Genomic DNA, 20,820 nt, shown 5'->3' with positions numbered 1-20,820 from the left:
TAACTTTTTTTTTTTTTTTAACCTCTCCATTTAGTACAGATTCTTACTTTGACGATGCTTTACGCAAGTGCATATACTGTACAATGCAAAACAGTAAACTTCACTACTTCATTAGCTCCTGAGTGATATATCCACTAACAAATGCAAGTAATTTCAAGCTTCTCACTATGGCAACCATAGTGCGCGCGCGACCCTGTGGCGGCAAATGGCCCCGCCCGCCAAATTTGAGAGAGAGAGAGAGAGAGAGAGAGAGAGAGAGAGAGAGAGAGAGAGAGAGAGAGAGAGAGAGAGAGAGAGAGAGAGAGAGAGAGAGAGAGAGAGAGAGAGAGAGAGAGAGAGAGAGAGAGAGATTCATAATAGCTGGCTTCTAAGTGATGGGCTGAATGGTTATCCTTTACAATAGAAAGCCGTTACCTATTACTCACCAGGATACAAGTTTCCTTCATACGGGTTTCATGGTCTATTCTAAACTTACCGTTTTGTTGCCCAAAGTCACCAATGCTAAACACTCCTTCCCTTGGGTTGTGAAACATACCTTTAATCATCTTCAGGTAAGATCCAATAGAGGCTTTGAATCCCATGGTAAGAATATTAATTAATAGTTATAATGAATGAAGTGCTCTAACTTGTGGGTTGATATATCATTAATTCATGATTAAAACTATCAACTTTTAACTATTTTCCATGTATAATTCATTAACAACCAAATACAAAGAATAAAACCACTCCATCCAATCTCAAAGATGTGGCAAATAAAAAGTGAGAAATCTGAGGGTGTTGACAGCCAAGATGTCAATTATGTTCCATACTAGAGGCTGCACCACAGTACCCTCCATGGGTTCTAATTCTCACTCCTTTCTCTTCAGCACTACACACAAATTCCGTTAGCGTCATAATCATCGTGCAACCAAAAACCTACAAGTGACTTACTGCAATGACTTTCTATCTTGCATGACAAATTTTCCAGAATTACAACATAAGCAAGTTCCTCAATGTGAAAATCCTCAACAGCAGAGCAGACCAGAGCCCTGTAATCACAGATCCAACAGTATGATGATGCAGCTCTCGAGGGTAAAGAATGAACTTACTGCCTGATAAATTTTTAATGTTTCCACATATTAGGTGTGGATAGTTAAGCTTTTATTATAATTACTGCTGCATATACAAGTACGACCTTGGAGCAGGCGGCGGTATGGTAGCCGCTCGTCACCGAGTGGATGTTGGCGAGGGGGAGGCGGGCAGCGGGGGCGGGGAAAGGGGATGGGAGGGATGGAAGGAATGCCAAGGGTTGCTCAACTCAAGACAATACGTTGCCTTCTAGTGACTTGACTTGCATACAATGAAGTAAACACAAGATTGCAAACGTGAGTGTATGAAGACCCCAGTGCGGGGCGAACCAGTGACAAGCCGACTACAAGCGGTCATCAGGGGCTGCAGGCATGGGTAGGTCAAGTGGGGCCAGTCTGCCCATCCAGGCCAGCAGCAAGTTCAGTGGGCAGGCGCAGTGTGTGCCCAAGTGCACTACTGGGCGGCTCTTGCACACCACCGCCCCCGGGCAGCCTTGAAGGGGATGGGCTGCTCAGTGGGGCGGTGGGAACGGCCGCACGGGACAACAGAGTCCTCTCATGTTAAGGTGGTGGTGGTTCAAGACCCCACCAATATATCCTACCAAGTTTATGAGGCCACCCATGAGTTGCATCATAATGCTACCAATAATCCTTATGTGGGCAAGCAACAAAATCTCATAACCATGTCAACACGAGTGACACCACAGCGATTGCATATGAGGTTGCCTTTAAACCTTTGAAAACATTAACAGTTATCATACATCACTCAATTTTAAAGTGGCACTTTAAAATGCTTTAATGACCTAAAACATTGGTACATACAGGTACCATCCACGTAATTCTTACATCTTGAAGAAGCAATTTCACTGAGTTTACATGTCACCCAAACCACAAGGACTACAATCAAAAGCATGTAATTTCAGAAGATTTTTGAGGCAAGCAGATCTGTTGAGGATGATGAAATATGCGGAGTGAGCAATGAGAGTGCCGGCCCGCTGCTGCTGCTGCTGCCACCATTCCTTAAGTCACTGGTGCTCTGCCGTGCCACCAAGTTCCTCACACCATCACTTCATACTGCTGTTGCTGCTATTGCTGCTGCTTTCCTCACATCAGAGGTGTAGTCTTACATTTGCGGATTCATGTCACCCCAGTTCCATAGCTAGAAAAGAATAAAATGAATGTCTCATTCTGCTGTAAACTGATTTTAACTCACCAGCTAGCACAAGAAAATGAAATTCTCATTGGAAATTATTTTCACAAAGAAGTTAGATAAAATATATGATATACTTTTATATCCACTAAAACCTGTGATAGAAATCCTTATAATGAATCATTGCAACAACATGGTGAGACAAGCCATGAGAGAATATATCTTTATGTTTAGTGGCTAGTAACTATGACCACTAGTACTGTTTAAACAGCAATACTTCTTTTGCAGTACAGATCTAAAAAAAAAAAGTGGCGATATCAAATGTGGCAAAGAAGAAGAAGAAGAAGAAGAAGAAGAAGAAGAAGAAGAAGAAGAAGAAGAAGAAGAAGAAGAAGAAGAAGAAGAAGAAGAAGAAGAAGAAGAAGAAGAAGAAGAAGAAGAAGAAGAAGAAGAAGAAGAAGAAGAAGAAGAAGAAGAAGAAGAAGAAGAAGAAGAAGAAGAAGAAGAAGAAGAAGAAGAAGAAGAAGAAGAAGAAGAAGAAGAAGAAGAAGAAGAAGAAGAAGAAGAAGAAGAAGAAGAAGAAGAAGAAGAAGAAGAAGAAGAAGAAGAAGAAGAAGAAGAAGAAGAAGAAGAAGAAGAAGAAGAAGAAGAAGAAGAAGAAGAAGAAGAAGAAGAAGAAGAAGAAGAAGAAGAAGAAGAAGAAGAAGAAGAAGAAGAAGAAGAAGAAGAAGAAGAAGAAAATATCATAATTGTACATTACCGAGTAATTAAATTTCCAAAATAAAACAAAATCTAGACTAACTTCTTGTGAAACAAAGGGAAACTCACATTGAGTATAAAAAGACCAAAACTTACTTGTCCATACTGATTTAAGTCCAGGTCATTGTAGTATGGGTTGGCTGCTGGAAGGGTGCGTTCCATGTGGGGTGCTCCAAGCATCTCTGGGAGTGGCATTGGCCAAGGGATGTCATTGTTGAACACACCACCAACACCCCCACGTCCTCCTCCAACTACGCCTGCACAACGCTCTGATCTCTTCTGGGCCCGCTCAGTGCCTATGGGCTGCAGCTTGGTGTGACGTTCTTCAGGCAGCTGGGCAAGGCCTCCAGCGTTGCCTGAGGATGCAGTCTGGGTAGGGGAGGCAGGGTTGGAGGAGTGGGGTGAGGCCAAGGGTGAAGTGTTGTCCTGATTAGGTCCACCACTGTTTCTGAATGCAGCATTTCCACCCACTGACACAGGAATGGAGGCTAAAGGTGGAGGATTGCGGGGCATCAGTCCCATCATATCATTCAAAGTATTAGGGAGTGACAGAGATGCCTCAATGCCTGCAGGGAACTGCCCAATTCCCCCAAAGGCAGAGCCTAGTGAGGGAGTGACAGTGGGGGCTCCATTCTGAAAAGCAGCTAGCTGGGAGCGGGGAGGGAAGGCAGACGGCACAAAGGCTCCTGACCTGCTGGTAAAGTCTGGTGCATTGGGGTTGAGGTTGCTCTGTATTTGTGGTGCAGCAGAGATGGGAGCCATAATGTTGTTGGTGAAAACTGGATGGGTATTGGTCTGAGGGGTGGTGAAACGTGGCCCATTCATCATGCCTGCCAGCTGAGCCAAGGTAGAGAAAGATTGTTGCTGCTGCTGCTGTTGTTGCTGTTGCTGTTGTTGCTGCTGCTGTTGCTGCTGTTGCTGCTGCTGTTTCTGTTGGTGGAATGACCCCATCTCCAAGGGTGGTGGTGGAGCCTTACGGTAGGGCTGTCCAGGTGCCAAGTTCACCAGTTCATTGTGGTCTGGAGGAGGAAGGGGACCACGAGGCATGGATGACACAGGGCCACCTGGTGCCAAGCTAGCAATGGAGACTCCAGAGTAAGGCTGTTGTCCCATGTTCAGTGGAGACTGTGACAAGGGACCACGGGTGGGTGGCAAGGGAGCACCAGGTCCTAGCGAGGCAGAAGGCATGGGCAGCCTCACCAGAGGAGACAACACAGGTGGTGGGGTGCGTGAGGGGCCTGGTAGTAGTGCAAAAGGTGCAACAGCAGCCATCTCCATCGATGACCGGGGAATGGGTGGGGGAGTGGCTGTCTGGCGTGAAGGCGGAGGCGCAATGGGCCTCATGGAAGGGGACGCCACAGGTGTCCCTGGGGCACTGCGGGCCATGTTGCTGGCCACAGGTTGATGAGGTCCAGACAAAGGCATGGGCATAGGTACACTCCCAGGGGGACTCCCAGAGGACACTGAAGCCATGTGGCTGGTGTGGGTAGTAACAGTAACAGTGGAGGCAGTGCCCCTGTACCCAGGAGCACGAGTCACCTCAGCCATTGGAGGCTGCTCCACAGGTTCAGGGTAGGAAGTGGAAGCAGCATGGGGAAGTTGGGGTTGGTGGGGCTGATGAGGCTGTGGCATCATCTTGTTGCCACTACTACCATTAGGCACCAACCCAGCTGCTGCAACGGCTGCAAAATTAACCTGCTTCTCCTTGGGGCCCCACATAGCTTCGTGAGTCACCTGGCTTAACCGGTTATTGAAGATAGAATACTGCTGACCAACAGGGCCACCACTGTTGTTATTATTGTTGGCATTGGTGTTGTTATTGTTGGCCTCAGGATTAGCTTTGTTATCCTCTGCAGCTCCACTTTCAACAGCATTCATAACACTATTATTGTTGTTGCTGTTGCTGGCAATAGCAATGGTGGCAGTGTTATTGTTGACATTGACAGCATTGCTGTTGTTAATTCCTTGGTGTGGTGCAGGCTTTGGAGAAGCTACCAAGGGTGGTGTGGAACTCTTGTTAATATTTTTGTGGTCAGCAAGCTTGGCAGCAAATGTCTGTGGTGGTTCAACCTGCATGGATGCACTACTTGGGAGGTTTGGGTTCATGATTTTAGCAACAGACTGAGGTGGTCCAGCCTTTTTGTCCCCTGGGAACAGCTGCCGCACTGCTGGACTCTTGGAGTTGGCGCCGGGGAGGCCTCCACCAGACACGGGTCGTCCTTGAGCTGGTGTACGCTTTGGGGAGGACACAGCATTGGACCAGGCAGTGGTGGTGGTGGTACCAGATTTGGCTACCGATATGCTGACAGTAGATGATGTGACAGTGGCCATGCTAATGCCGATGGTGCTTGCTGGTCTGAGTCCCTTGCCTCCACCTTGGCCCATGGAATCAGAATTAATTTTTGAAGGTTTGGGAGCAACTTTGGTCACTGACTTTGGAAGCAACTCTGACAAGTCTTTGTCAGGGTCCTTGACAAGGGCTGAGATGAGGTTCTGTGCTTGCCGTGTAGCCTCGGTGGAACCCTTGATACTAATCATGCGGTCACCCTGACTCTTTCCTTGTTTCTCCACCTCTATGTGGGCGCCAGACACCTCACGGATAGTGTTGATGTTACAGCCTCCACGCCCAATGACACGACTGATGGCACTATTAGGAACAGCCACTTTCTTTGCCTTGCGACTCACCTCCTTCCAACCTTCTTCTCTCCGTGTTCCTTTCTTGGGGCTGGTTCCCAGGCCTGGTGCAGACTTAGCATTGGGACTGAGTGAGGGGGCACTAAGTGTAGTAGAGGCACTGCCCACCAAGCCAGGGATAGGAGTCACATAATGGTCCACTTCCCCAAAGGTGTCAAGGGCACTGATGCGAGAGGAATCATGGCTGCCTTTTTTATTGTTGACATTGTTGGATGTGGGCTTAACGTTATCAACATGGAAGATATTTAGTTCACTCATGACCCCACTAGCTTTGTTCTCCTCTTCCTTCTTCTTCTTGCTTTTGGAGGAGGTATTATTTGAGGCACTGGAGTGTGGCTGAGTGACAGTGGAGGCAGATGTGGTGGATGCTGACTTCTTCAGCTCACTACTTTCACTGTGAGGGACGGAGGATGGCGCGGCACTGAGCTTCTGACCAGCAGTGCCATTCGCATCCTTCGCAGATGATTCCTTCCTTTTCTTCTTAGTCCTCTTACTCTGCTTATCCTTCTCTTCTGCTGGCTTCGTCTCTGAGGTGGCACTGGTCTGACTATTCGAGTCAATGCCGCTGTCACCATCCTTCTCTTCAGGAGCAATCTGGTCCACAGCACGCTGAAGGGCATTCACTTCATTCTTCTCCCTCTTGCTCTGATCTTCCGGCTGCTCTTGATCCTCATTGCTGCCATTTTCAAATTCATCATCTTCATAGTTGTCACTGGCATCATCATTACGTTTGACTTCCTCCATGCGTCTCTTTTCTTCTTTCTTTTCTTGTTTCTTGGCCTTCTTTTTAAGTCTTCGTCTGGAGGCAGCTGCCTTCTTGGATTCCTCTCGTGAGCGTTCCTGCTCCAGCTCCTCCAGCAGGATGGAGGCATTCTTGTTGGCTTCTAGAGCTTGCTTGTCTTTTGCTGCCCTTATCACTTCCAGACAGTTGGTGCACTTGGTGATGAGCTCTTTATCTCCCAGTGTGGCAATATATCGTTGCAGTTCCTGGTCTGAAGGAAACTGAGACACGTTGCGTACCATGTACTTTACCACTTTATAGTGACCACGCTTGAATGCTGCCATCAGACAGGAGACTCGCCGGTTGTCCTCGGAGTCAATGTCTGCTGCTGCACTATAGAGGAGTTGTACCACCTCCAAGTGGCCACCATTGGCTGCCAACCATAAAGGAGAGTTGCCTTTCTTGTTTTTCACCTCCACTTGTGCACCTCTGTAAAAGATACAATTATGCTAAATGGTCATTCCATGCTAATGTCATCCTGAGAGCCAAAATTGAAAAATGGTCTAAACTAAGTTTGTAATATACCAAGTTAAAGGTGAATACCTAAAGTTTCCGAATTAAAAAAGAAAGCCAAAAAATATAAGCCAAATATTTTGTATGAGGCCTTTGAAGTTGAAGAAAATTGTAAATGAAAATTTTACAATAAAACCCTAATTTCACTTTCCCATTTTTTCATTACATGAAAGATTGTTGATTCTGACTTTAATGTATGTTAGAAGTATGGTCATCATTGTATTAGGTTAAGATGCTGTTGGCAATTCTAAGCAACTTAGTACTCGGTAATAATCTATCATATGAAACCATTTTTAATGTAATGACAGTAACAAAAATTTTGTTTGTATAGGTTGGTGACTTTTTTGGAGCAGGTTATTATAACTTCACATCCAATGTACATTTAGTTGGAGGGTACCTATGCACCATTTGCATTTTTCTCTAATTACCTATTTTACTGGAACTATGTTACTGTCGTCGCATATTTGTCCTTACAGTCATTTCATGGTGCGAATGAAACAACTGTAAGTTATATTTTTTTCGTTACGATTGTTTCATGGTGCGAATGAATGAAATGACCGTAACAGACTCATTCTGCATGTATATGCTGGTACTAATTGTTTTTTCCCCCCCCCAAAGAATGGAGATCATGACACTATTTGAGAAGACATGGTTGTAAGCAATCTCCCAGTGCCAAACATTTGCAGCAATACCTACATCTTTCAAAATGTGTCAATCCCTGTCACTATTCAATAAAAAATTTGATAGTTATATATATATATATATATATATATATATATATATATATATATATATATATATATATATATATATATATATATATATATATATATATATATATATATATATATATATATATATATATATATATATATATATATATATATATATATATATATATATATATATATATATATATATATATATATATATATATATATATATATATATATATATATATATATATATATATATATATATATATATATATATATATATATATATATATATATATATATATATATATATATATATATATATATATATATATATATATATATATATATATATATATATATATATATATATATATATATATATATATATATATATATATATATATATATATATATATATATATATATATATATATATATATATATATATATATATATATATGATCATTCCATCATGAGGAGTGTTACGTTTGGAGACAACTTATTGAACTACCCTGAGTTATGTTACTAAAAGTGTGCAAGATATAATGAATGGCTATTATATGCTGTTACCAATAGTGAGATTTATTGTAACAGTTAGGCAATGTTGTATAGTTGTGATGATGAAGGTAGTGAGCAAAAAAAAAAAGTGTTTAAATACATCACAGTAGTCTTATGATAGACACAGAAGGTGGAGGAGAGCCTGGCTGTGAGGTGAGGGGATGGGAGGGAAGATAAGAGATGTGACATGGGGGTGGGGTGGGGGGGCATTCAAGTTCAAGGTTGCAGCTGCTTGCTGTTTGTTTGTCTCATATTGTCTTGGTAGCTTCATCTCTTCTTGAAGTTTCTAATTCTAATTCTTATAAAATTGAAGAATTAAGCTTACATTTGGTATATAATACATATTTGATGATTTCTGAAATTCACATTAAAGACTGAGCTTTTGTGGAATGACCATATATATATATATATATATATATATATATATATATATATATATATATATATATATATATATATATATATATATATATATATATATATATATATATATATTAACTATTGCCATTATCTTTGTTTCATTTCTTAAAAGAATCACAGTGTAATCACTGTAATGAAATTTTTGTAACGGCTGTAAGTGTTTATCATTTTTTTCTGTAGGAAAAACTGAAATGGAATTTGACAAAACCTATGCATATTTGCATACCTTAAAGTTTCATTCATAACCTCCATATAAAATATTTTGAGTTCCTTTTATTTTGCCGAGTTCTGCACATGTATAACAGTAAGTCAAACTTGCATTTATGTAACAACCATACTGGCCTCTTTAACAATGAATATCAAGAACAATAAATGCAGAATGTTCTGGATAGTCTCATTTTCTTCTTGGTAAGAATCATATCAAGCTACCTGCATAACTTCTAGAGATAGAGGTAAGAGTACATTCATAAGCTACTTCCGAATGAAACAACCATAATGGTGGAATGACCCTACAGATTTTTGTTGTACCAGCCTGGTGGCTTAGTGAATAGTGCAGGCAAATCCCGCATAACAAACGTTTACACAACAAATTTTCGCCACAACAAATTATTATTATTTTTTATTTCCCTTGAATCACATAACAAACAACAAACCCCATTAGAACAAAATTTTTATTGTGGAAATTTTGGGCAAGTTTGAAAACGTAGCTGAATCACCACCACCAACATCCACTGCCGCGTCCGAATTCGATGGGTTCGGATTTTTTTTATTTTATTCTTTATTAAAAACAATGATTTTTTACTCATCCTAGGACCCCATACAACAAATTTTCACATAACAAACACTTTTTTTTTTGGAACCCAACCCATTTGTTACGTGGGGTTTGCCTGTACAAATGGTACAAATAGCTGACTTAAATCATCACCATTACTTCTATAACTCTCAATATTTTACAGCCTCGCAACCATAATTGATAGGCTTGTCTTTTCATAGAATATTTTCTTAACATTAAATCCTTCAGATACCTCAAAATTGAAGATTAATATTTGCAATATTTTAGCTAAGTAGAGTAAAAATCTTATAAACATACCTCTGAATAAGGAGCTCCACAAACTTGTAATGGCCTTTGTCAGCAGCAATGGTGAGAGCTGTGTCCCTTGAGGAAGGTACAGGAGGGGCATTGACATCTGCACCCTTGTCAAGCAGTACTCTGCCCACCTCCACATAGCCTCCACTAGCTGCTTCCATCAAGGGGGTCAAGCCAGTCTGCAGGAAAATGGAATGCAGGTTAGGTATTGGGACAATATTTAGGATTAAAAATTAAAGTACAAATTGGAGCTACTTTAGTTAAAGAAATAACTAACAAAAATATAATGAACACATGAAAATGTCTTGAATAAAAAAAATCCAGTATAATAACCTTTGCCCGGTGTTCCACATTGGCCTTGCGGTCCAGCAGGAGGGACACCACTTCATGGCGACCCTGGAAGCAGGCCAGTGTGAGGGCCGTGTTGCGGTTGGTCTCAATCTGGGCATTGATATCTGAACCCATATCCAAAAGGAGCTTGACAGCTGCAACATGTCCATTCATGGCAGCCAGCATGAGTGGAGAGATGCCCAGCTTAGAACCAGTGCGAGAGTTAATCTCTGCCCCGTTGTCTAGCAGAAGCTTGATAATATTAACGAAGCCCCCAGAGGCTGCCAGGGAGAGTGGGGTGTAGTCAGACACATTACGGTGTTCCTTGTTGGCACCTCGCTGCAGCAAGATTTCCACAACCTGTTAAGGAAGCAAAGATTCTATGAACCAACAACTGCACTATCTCAATCAGAATGTAATTTAAAAACACATTTCTAAAGACATTAACGACATCTTCCAAAAATAGTACTTCCAACATCTATCCTTGTAACTGCTTTTGAAAATTAAGCCGCAACATAATGTGCAGGACACTACATACCTCATATCTGCCCCCAGAACAGGCCAGGGAGAGAGGAGTGTCCTTGGTACGCTCAGACTGGGCTTCAATGTGGGCACCGGCGTTCAGCAGGGCCTCCACTACCTTGGCATGGCCAGCAGTGGCTGCCAGAATGAGGGGAGTGAATCCTTTCTTGTCTCGGTGTTCTGAAAGAAATAATTGTATGTACTGAGGAGAAATATAAATTTGCTATATGAGGCAATAGATTAAATGACAAAGGGATCTGTCATGCAACAACTGCACTAATGGGATAATACATAAATATTATTCAAGACTGGATCAGCTGTTTTAATTTTTAAGTAAAATGTGATCCCAATAAGTATGAGAGAGAGAGAGAGAGAGAGAGAGAGAGAGAGAGAGAGAGAGAGAGAGAGAGAGAGAGAGAGAGAGAGAGAGAGAGAGAGAGAGAGAGAGAGAGAGAATCTGAACCATACCAAAATTTTGTATGTAACTGTAGTCTGGTGACTTGGCATTAGAAAACTAAAACTGATCATTGGAAACTAGAACATTTTTAAAATTATGATAATAATGACAATCTATTTATCCTTTACTCCAGGACTTACAAACTTTTATGCATATTCCCATCATCTTGGAGAACAAGATCTCATATGTATGTTTATCTAACTTCAGTCATACATTTTCAGACAAAAATCCTTACCAATATTGGCCCCACGAGTGAGGAGAAGCCGCACCAGTTCCTCATGGCCGCCAGCACATGCCAGAGTGAGGGCAGTGTCGTGATTGGAATCTGTTTCGATGTCTACATCCACGAGGTTTGACGGCATCGGTGTTGAATAATGGCACACACCTCCAGGACCAATCCCAGCTGAGCCATCATACTGAACACTTCCGTCACCCATGTAAGGAACAGCCACAGACACAGGCACTCCACCCACTCCCAGTTGACCACCACCCACCTGTACACAGACATCAGTTTCTTTTAATATTTATCCAATTTAATATAAACAAACTAGTAATTTACAAGAACAAAAAAGATATATAAGTATACTAAATTTCAATAATAAAAATTTTTCAGCAGTCAACATTCTCTATGCAGTATGGGAGTCAACCTACCTGGGCAGTAGGTGTGGTGATCATATCTGGTAACTGGTCATTGAGGATCTTGGCTGGGGCAGCTGGGGTGGCTACCATTAACCCAGTTTCATTCATGTGAAGGCCCTGACCAAATGTTGTCACTGGTCCATTAGTGAGGGGCAGAGTACCAGACGGGGCTGCAATGGTAGCTGGAAAGTGGGCCATTGTGTGGGTGTTTGCATATACCACACCTTGACCAGAGGAGTCCAGAGGTAGCCCTGCTGCAACTGTTTGGTGATGGGAAGCTGATGTCCCATCCTGGACTACAGCTCCATCCACACTTACAGGGAGACTGAGATGACCCTCTCTCTCCTGCTTGTTGGCATTGCCACGGACCTGTTTCTTGCTCTTCTTGGAGGGCTGGTTGAGGCTGGGTGGGTGGGGTGCTGCAGGGCTGGTGTGGAGGAGGGGTCCCATGGAGGATGCCCTCTGCTGCCCGCTCAGTTCCGTGGTATTGATTCCGAGTTGAGGAGGATGGAGTAAGAACTTCTTCACCTGGGACTTATTAGATAATGCAGCTCCTGTCACAGGAGGGGTGCTGGCACTGGCACTGGTCACACTGCTACTGGTAGTAGAGGACACACCTGAAGGACCTATGACTTGTAGTTGCTGGGCTGCTACAGCTGCTGCAGCAGCAGTCTGACTGGTGACTGGCTGACTGGCCACTGCCTGCCCCATCCCCAGAGCAGACAAATGGCTATACTGCAAAGGCACAGAGCCTGTGCCAACTTGGAAAGGTGCAAACTGTAGATGAGGTGTGGATACGAGTGTGTTGGGTACAAACTGCAGTCCCGCGGTAGGGGCTGGCCCAAGCCCCGTGGAGAGTTGCAGTGGGGTGCTAATGGAAGTGAGAGGGGCCACCTCTGCCCCTGGCTCACTATCTCGACTGGCTCCACTGTTTTCCTTACTCAAGGCAGCACTACTGATGGCTTCTTCACTTGGTAAGACACCTGGACAGTCACACTCAGAGGGAACACTTCTCTTCTTATCCATCTTCCCTCTTGGTGCAACAGCTTCTGTCTTGCCCTTGCCCTGGCAGCTGTGCTCATGAGTGGTCTCTACAAGTAGCGTTGGAGGGAGGGGTGGTGGGGGAGGGGGATGGCATTGTGAGGCTCCACTGGTAGGATGCAAAACACCTGGGGGAGGAGGTGGTGGGAGGGAGGTCACACTTCCTCCAGGGACAAGCAAGGGTTGAGAGGTGAGCCCAGTCACTGGACAACTGTAGGAGCCATCCACACCATGGGTTAATTGGACAGGTTGAACCTGAATCTGTGGCACGCCTGAGCTACGCTGCACCACCATCATAGATTGAGGCTGAGAAGAAGGCTGTTGTTGCTTCTGTTGTTGCTGTAATTGCAGTTTCTTCTTGTCTACCTTCTTTGAGGGTACCATCTTAGGTCTTTCTGAGACAGGAACATTTACTGTGGCTGGACCAGAGGATGAAATACTATGTGTGGGAAGAGAGGGAGGAGAGGTTGGGGTGTGGTAAGCAGATGAAGCAGAATAAGCAGCGGCAGTCTCCTGGGGGCAGGTACCCCCTGGAAACATAGAGGAGGGTACTTGAGCTCCTTCAGCTGGAAGAGAGACTGGCAGATGGGAGGCAGAGGCTGCTGCACCCCCATATAGAGACACCACAGGGGGCAAATCTGACATGACTACCCCTGGGGGCAGGCTGGTCCACCCAGCAGCACCTGGAGGAAAGCCAGTCTGTGTCTCTACCGTGTGAGTGGCAATGGGCACATGGCTGTGTAGAGAGGCAGGGGGGTATGCCAAGGGAGCTGCCAAAGAAGTGCTGCCTGCAATGATGCTAGTACTAGAGGTGGTGCTGGAGTTGCTGCTGCTGGCTAAGGTGCTGATAGAGGCCCCACTGCTGCAAGGGGCATTGCTGGTGCTGCCACTGCTGCGAGAGGCATCATAAGGGCCACTGAAAGGAATCACCTTCCCCTGTAACTCCCTCTCAACTCTCTGCAACTCTTCAAGAATCTGCTGCTTCTGTAAGATTTGCTCCTCACGATTCTGGTGTGGCTGCTCTGCTTTCTTCACAAGGTTATCCACATACTGGTCAAGGCGATCACAGGGCCGCAGAAGTGTTCCTGCTTCCTCAGGGGGATTGCCAGGGGGTGGAGGGGAGGTGGGGGATGTCGGTGTCAACAGGGTATATTCACTTTTGCCACTGTTGTTTGCAGATGTAATCTTGGTCTGCAATGATAAAGCATAAAAATATATATCTAAAATTTGTTGTGGTCTGCAGCTGATAAAATTTTTACATTTGCAATTCTAATCAAACATGACAAACCTCATTTTCATTTACATTCTAACATAAAAAAGCATGATTATTGCAGCCAAAAAATAAAATGACAAAAGCTTTTGACTTACAGTTTGAGTTTCACTGGTAACAGTCTTATCAGTCGTGACAGCAGGGGCAGGTGGCGTGAGGCCTGCAGTGAGCGTGGTGGGAAGTGCCGTGCTGGACGCAGGCTTGCGGTTATTCTTGGTGCGATTCACCTTTGTCACTGTGGCCTGAGTTCCAGCAACCACTGCTGAGCCTCCTGGGACTCCTCCCTCATCTAAACAATTAAAGAACAGACAGAACACATATTAGAGTATGTGGTACACAAAGAGAGTACTACACAAGCCAAATTAAGCATTATACTTAAAAATAAAGAACTTTAATGAACCTTAATCTGAATTACATTAGATGATATTTCAGGGATAAAAGCCTGCTGGATGGTACATAATCTTTTCCTTGAGGGGCACAAGGAGAACTACCCAGGATAATTGAGTTTTCCTATTATTTCAGCAATGCCTCAATGCAATACATTGCTCTGTAATACAAGTACTCTTTAAACTTACCCATATCATTAAATAAAGCTTGATTTGCATTGAGCACTAGAGGAGTCTGAGGGTCTGAGCTGGAGACCACAGTTAGACCCATGGGGAGAGGGTGTGGGTCCCCTTCCAGGAAAGAGGCACCAGTGGTCACCTCTCCCGTCCCCCCAGTGGTGCCCCCGGCCACACTGGGGTGGGGTTGAGCAACCACAGGCAACAGGTGAGAGATGGAGTTGGGGAAGTCAATGAGCAGCTGCACCACCTTGGTGTGTCCTCCCCGACTGGCTTCCATCAGCATGGTGGAGTTATCCTGTAGACACAAGCATGACACTGTCACTAACACAGCAACCACTACTAACAAGTTAATGGATATATCTATTTAAGCAGCACTAATTTCATGGAATGACAGCTTACACATATGAATCAGGTTTTATACAAGAATGTTGATGTTTTGTACAAACTCACCTTTAGCTTATGGTGTGGGTCTGCACCATGAACCAGCAGCAGCTCCACCACAGGAAGGTGTCCTCCAGCACATGCCAGGGACAGCGGGGTGTGGTCATTGTTGGTGGTAGTTTTGTTCACATCTGCACTCTTTACTATGAGGAACTGCACCGTGCACAGGTGGCCTGCCCTGCAGGCCTTCATAAGGGGCGTGCGGCCTCCCTCGCTCTCATGCTCCTGAAGAATGGAGGTGAGTTAGGCTAGATCATTTTTAAGGTGTTCATCCTGAGATCATACACTTGAGACTCAATCTGAAACTCTTATGCTACAATTCGATGAACATTTGATGCTGTACTAGTGACAATTAGGTAAGTATTTTCATGAACTTTTCTTGAAATAAGTTTCCAAGGTGTACAATGATCAAAGTTGAAATATACTTTTTTGACTCAATAATAATGTGGCATTAGGTTCTCACCAAATTAGCCCCAGCCTGAAGCAAGAGGTCTGCTACATCAGTGTGGCCATTCTCACAAGCATAGGTCAGAGCGGTGTCTCCAGTGGAGGTCTGAGCATTGACATTTGCCCCAGCATCAATAAGATACCTGTAACACACAAACACACACACAGGTCATCTTAGTGTATGTGTACAAAGAGAAATCATAAAGGAAATGTGAATTTCCCTTTACAGTATTCAAAACCTTAGAAAAATATACTTAAAGGAATAAATTTCAATAATGACTAAATTACATTCAGCAAATGACATAACCATATTTGTTTTTACACTAGATTAGCAAATGTTCGCTGAAATAAATAGAGATCAATCACTCTCTGAAATATACTAGAAATATTGAAACATCAAAAGGTTTAGCTTTCTTTTTCTGTGAATATTTCAACCAAACATAAGACATCCTTCACACTGAGGCTGCACAAAGATGACCAGAGAAAGCAGAAGATAGAACTTACTCCACAAGATCCCTGTGGCCCTCCTGAGCAGCCTCCATGAGAGGTGTGGATGCACCCAGCTCCAGGTCAGCACCGGCCTTGATCAGTAGGTCAGCCACATCCCTGAAGCCACCACAGCAGGCCAGCGTGAGGGCAGTCTCCTGAGTTTCCTCAGTCTGGGCATTGATGTCGGCACCTAAGGAAGGAAGGCAAGGATATATCTATAGACTGTTGCACTCTAAGGTTATGTTGGTTCTGGCCATGTGTCGGAAAAGGACAAAAATAAATGGTTATAGTGTAATAAATATTTGAAATGGCAAAAAGTTTGACGATTGATATGAGATGAGATTCAGAGGAATTCATTACCTACTTGAACAAAACTATACAACTTAGTAAGCTATCATGTAAACTTAAGTTATCTATAAAAAAAAAAAGGCTGAGTCAATAGACAAACTCACCTCTGGCAAGCAGTAGGGTAACCATCTCCTCATGACCCTCCCTGGCTGCCTCCATGAGGGGGGTGTAGCCTTCATCATTGACCTCCTCAATGTTGGCCCCACGCTCCAGGAGCAGCAGGGCCAAGTCTGTGTGGCCCCCACATGCAGCTAGGGTAAGTGGGGACTCAAAACTATCTGCAGGCATGTTCACCTGTAATACAGAGGACAAAGAGATTAGTTACCTATGGTTACATATGGTAAAAGACCCACTGTAAACTGAACCATCCCAAATGATTTTCCACAACTGAAAAAATTCCAAATGAATTGTTTTTGTAATACTTATGGTATGCTTCATACAACACCACTGAAAACTTACCATTATGATACTGACAATAAGATTTGAAAAGATGATTAGAATAAATTAATAGGGGAAAAGAATACACAAAAACTTCATTTCCTTCATACATAAAATAGAGTTGAAGTTCTTTACCTGTGCCCCAGAGTCTAGTAAGAGGCGGGCCACCTCCACATGGCCATCCATGCTGGCTTCCATGAGGGCTGTATGCATTTCATCTGTCTTATGCTCTTGGTCGGCCCCGGCATCCAGCAGGAACTTGACCATCTCTAGATGGCCCTTGTAGCATGCCAGTGTCAGGGCCGACTCCTTGAACTCGTTGCTATGGGTGTTGATGCCAGCACCTTTCTCAAGTAGGATCTGAGAGATGAGACAAAGATTTAAAGCTAAGGACAAATATTGTACAAAGAGTAAAGACAAAGAAAAGGAGGCACAGCAAAGAAAAGATGTGGATGTAAAATGAAAGGAGATAAAACAGAGGTGTTGGATGAATGAAGAACAGACATGTTGAAAAATAGGAAAGTGAAGACATGAGAGAAGACAATGATTCAACTAACAACACTTTCTAGTCAAATCAATTTTACGATAAAGGAGAAAATAAGCCAGTATTACTACAAATACATATTGGCTAACCTTAGCTACTTCAACATGGCCTGCTGAAGCAGCTTCCATCAAAGGTGTGTGGCCATTCTCATTGTGGTCTTCCACATTGGCTCCATGATGTAGCAGGACCTGTGGACATTATTGAAGACCTTACTGAAACTGACATGGTCATCTTGTGTACATATATTCTAAGTCAGCAAAGCAGTTGGAAAAAATTAATGGCAAAGCAAAGATACAATTACTCCTGAGTTCACTTGCTTTATTAGTCTGCTATTATGTTATGTTACTGTGTTTATTTACCTGAAGCTGACAATACACAGGGACTCACCTTGACAACATCGGTGTGTCCTCCTGCACAGGCATACATAAGAGGGGTGTTGCCTGAGGAGGACTGGGCATTGACATCTGCATTATGGGCAATCAAGAGCTTCACTATCTCTACATGGCCAGCAGAGGCTCCCTCCATCAGTGGGGTGCAGTCTCCCTTAATACCCCGGTCCTCCACGTTGGCACGCATGGCGAGGAGAACCTGTCACACCGAATCATGTATTAACTTCAAATATGCATAACAGATCTCTTACCAATATCACAAAAATTTTTAACAATTTGTACATCTGGAAATTATACAATTAGAAAAATGATAGAGTGAATTTACCATGCTAAGTCAGTGAGATGTAAACAATCTATGGAATATTTAATTCAACAAATATTAATGATAAACTTCCATGTAAGTTTTGCAAGCATTAAGTAGTACTTACTTGGGCCAATTCGTAATACCCAGCAGAGCAGGCCAGAGAGAGGAGGCTCTCCCCCTCCTCGGTGGTCTCGTGGACAGACCTGCCCTCGTCCAACAGCCTGCGGACGGTGGGCACGTCCCCGTCTGTGCAGGCCTCCACCAGGGTGCGCTGTCCGTCCCCAGGGGTGCTACTGCTGCTACTGCTGCTGCTGCTGCTACTGCTGCTGCTGCTGCTGCTTCCCCACTGTGGCTGCTGCTGCGGCTGCTCCTCCCCCAACTGTCTCTGAGCGCATGCGCGTGAGTGCGGCAGCAGCTTCGTCCAGGGCACACGACACACTGGAGGTGAGGCGACGCAACACCTCCGGGTCTGAGGATGAGGAAACTACATACAGTGTTCTGTATTAGTAATGTAAAATGGATCATTGGTATATGCTATATCCTACATTTATGACTAAATATAGCTTAGTGCTGCACTAAAATCTTGTTATAAAAAATTTGATATTCATGATCAATTGCCAAAATTCAAGTCAGGACCAGTAATATATATCAATATACCTCTCATTGAATACAAGAAATATATTTCATGAAGAATGAAGGAATAAATACAAATTACTCTGGACATTTATGTTATATACATATCCTAATCCTGGAAGGCAAGATGTAGTTATCCTATAACACTAAAGGGTGTTTTAAGTATACTTGAAATAAAACTACACACAAACACACACACACAATATATATATATATATATATATATATATATATATATATATATATATATATATATATATATATATATATATATATATATACACACACACACACACACACACACACACACACACACACACACACACACACACATATACTTTCAATGAACATGACATCTAACTTAATGTTCTTTACTAACAAAAGGAAAAAACCTACCCCATTCTCACTCCTGTCTATTCATAACACTTTCCTTCCCTCACATTCATCTCAGTCTGAGCAGAGCCTTTATCATACTTCTGATAAGTTTTCTGACTGATAACACAGATCTCCCTTGCTATATGACTACAAATGCCAAACATTAATTTAGTTATAAAGCTGAAGGTTTAAAAATAATGACATTTGATTTATCAAAATGAAAAAAGTAAAATCTCCCTAAGTAGTATGACAAACACAAATGTAAACCCACTTTAACTGTTAAGCTTTCCTCCCCCAAGGAACAAAAACACATGCGTAACACATAGTAATCCAAGTAGCAAGCAATTTCAACAAACTAACAACACTAAGCTCCTAGAGACACTGGTATAATTTCAATTGAGCAGAGGCTAACAACAAACTGGCTAGACTTCAGTATGTGACAAAACCTGGAAACACCTGACTCATCACTTCCATACTACTGAATGAAACAACAGTTGCAAGAAGCCACTTCATTTCTAACATAACCTTCACATGACCTTTTAGTTCAGAAAATTAAAATGTAATGAAAAATCATCATTCATTTTTGGCAGCGTTCTGTCTCCTGTACCAAATCAATTCACAATGACTGGTAGAGAAACTGCTCAGCATATTGTGAACAGTAGGGAACAACAAGGCCATGAAGTTAACTGCTGTGCTTCCAGACTCACTCAGCCTATCTATGCATAACTGGATTAAGCCAACAAAACTCCTGCAACTAAATGAAGCTGCAATGGTTCTACATATTATATACTGCTCTTACTTAAAACAAACACATGTGATACTGACCAGCAGCTTCCAGAAGGGCCACTAGTCGAGAGTGTGTGTCTGGATCAAAATGTGGCTGGGTGTGATGTGTGGCAGCTCCAAGCTCAGGAGTGGCTGCTGTGGCATGGGCTGCTGCGGACAACAGGAACTTGTTGCGGACACTGCCACCAGCTCCACCCACCTCCTCCTCCTCCCCCTCCCCCTCACCCAGGGTATACAGCTCCACCTAGCAGAGGGGAGAGAGAGGGAGCTGGTGACAGCACATGGCAGGAATTAAACAATACAGGTGTAGCATCAGGCTGCTACTACAGGTCAGGTGTTGAGCAATATTAGATGGCAAGAAAATGAAAGCACACACATAAAAATCAGTAAATCATAAGAAAGTACTGTACTGAGACTACTTTACATTGCCAGAAGAACCCAAGACAAGAGGTGATGTGAAGTTAAGAAGGTATAAACCTAATGCCTACTATCACATTCTCTCCAGCCATGGTTACACAAACATCAACAATGCCACACCACCAATGATTAATAATGCAAAAAATATAGACAGAAATTTCTTATATGTGATGGGTCATATTAGAAAAATCCTGAGCATCAGCTGAGTACTTGAAGTTAATGAAATAAGCACTATGATTACAGGAAAGTCAGTTAATGAGAAATAATCCTAAATAAATATCTTTACATTAGATTATCAAAGGATAATTTGCCTGCAGAAATGATGCCATCATGAATCATGTACCAATAATGAGCACCACCACCATCATTTGCAAACAAACTTAAAAGTCTTCTATGAATTACAAAATACATCCACAAAAAGTTAAGAGATTTGAACAAAACTGTCATGAAAAAAATACTAGGAACAGTAATTTATCATCACACAATACAAAAAGAAATACAATTGTAAAGTAGTTAAGAAGATAATGGGGGAAACCTCCACATACACACATTCCCACCCACAGCTGCACCCTGAGAAGGTCCCACATGAAGAGAGAAACTATGATGAACATATTACAAACCATCACTCTAGACACA

The 20,820-nt window shown here is 42.9% G+C and overlaps 1 protein-coding gene across 1 annotated transcript in view; it reads right to left on the bottom strand.

Annotated features, from left to right (window-relative positions):
- Nucleotides 1-669: 669 nt before the first annotated feature.
- Nucleotides 670-20,820, bottom strand: part of LOC123505550 (ankyrin repeat domain-containing protein 17-like) — a 25,777-nt gene continuing 5,626 nt past the window's right edge. The window contains 19 exon segments of the mRNA XM_045256995.1: nt 670-2,226; nt 3,073-6,880; nt 9,752-9,927; nt 10,082-10,438; nt 10,617-10,780; nt 11,293-11,551; nt 11,709-13,928; nt 14,106-14,296; nt 14,583-14,868; nt 15,024-15,239; nt 15,478-15,604; nt 15,966-16,140; nt 16,403-16,592; nt 16,872-17,096; nt 17,370-17,468; nt 17,668-17,868; nt 18,098-18,317; nt 18,319-18,457; nt 19,807-20,011. Of these exon segments, the coding sequence (XP_045112930.1) occupies nt 2,191-2,226; nt 3,073-6,880; nt 9,752-9,927; nt 10,082-10,438; nt 10,617-10,780; nt 11,293-11,551; nt 11,709-13,928; nt 14,106-14,296; nt 14,583-14,868; nt 15,024-15,239; nt 15,478-15,604; nt 15,966-16,140; nt 16,403-16,592; nt 16,872-17,096; nt 17,370-17,468; nt 17,668-17,868; nt 18,098-18,317; nt 18,319-18,457; nt 19,807-20,011 (9,294 nt within the window). The 3' untranslated portion in view covers nt 670-2,190.

This window comes from Portunus trituberculatus, chromosome 18, assembly GCF_017591435.1.
Source record: "Portunus trituberculatus isolate SZX2019 chromosome 18, ASM1759143v1, whole genome shotgun sequence".
Classification (NCBI taxonomy): domain Eukaryota; kingdom Metazoa; phylum Arthropoda; class Malacostraca; order Decapoda; family Portunidae; genus Portunus; species Portunus trituberculatus.
Note: the sequence above shows the minus strand (reverse complement) of the source record. Positions and strands in the feature narration are given on the sequence as shown.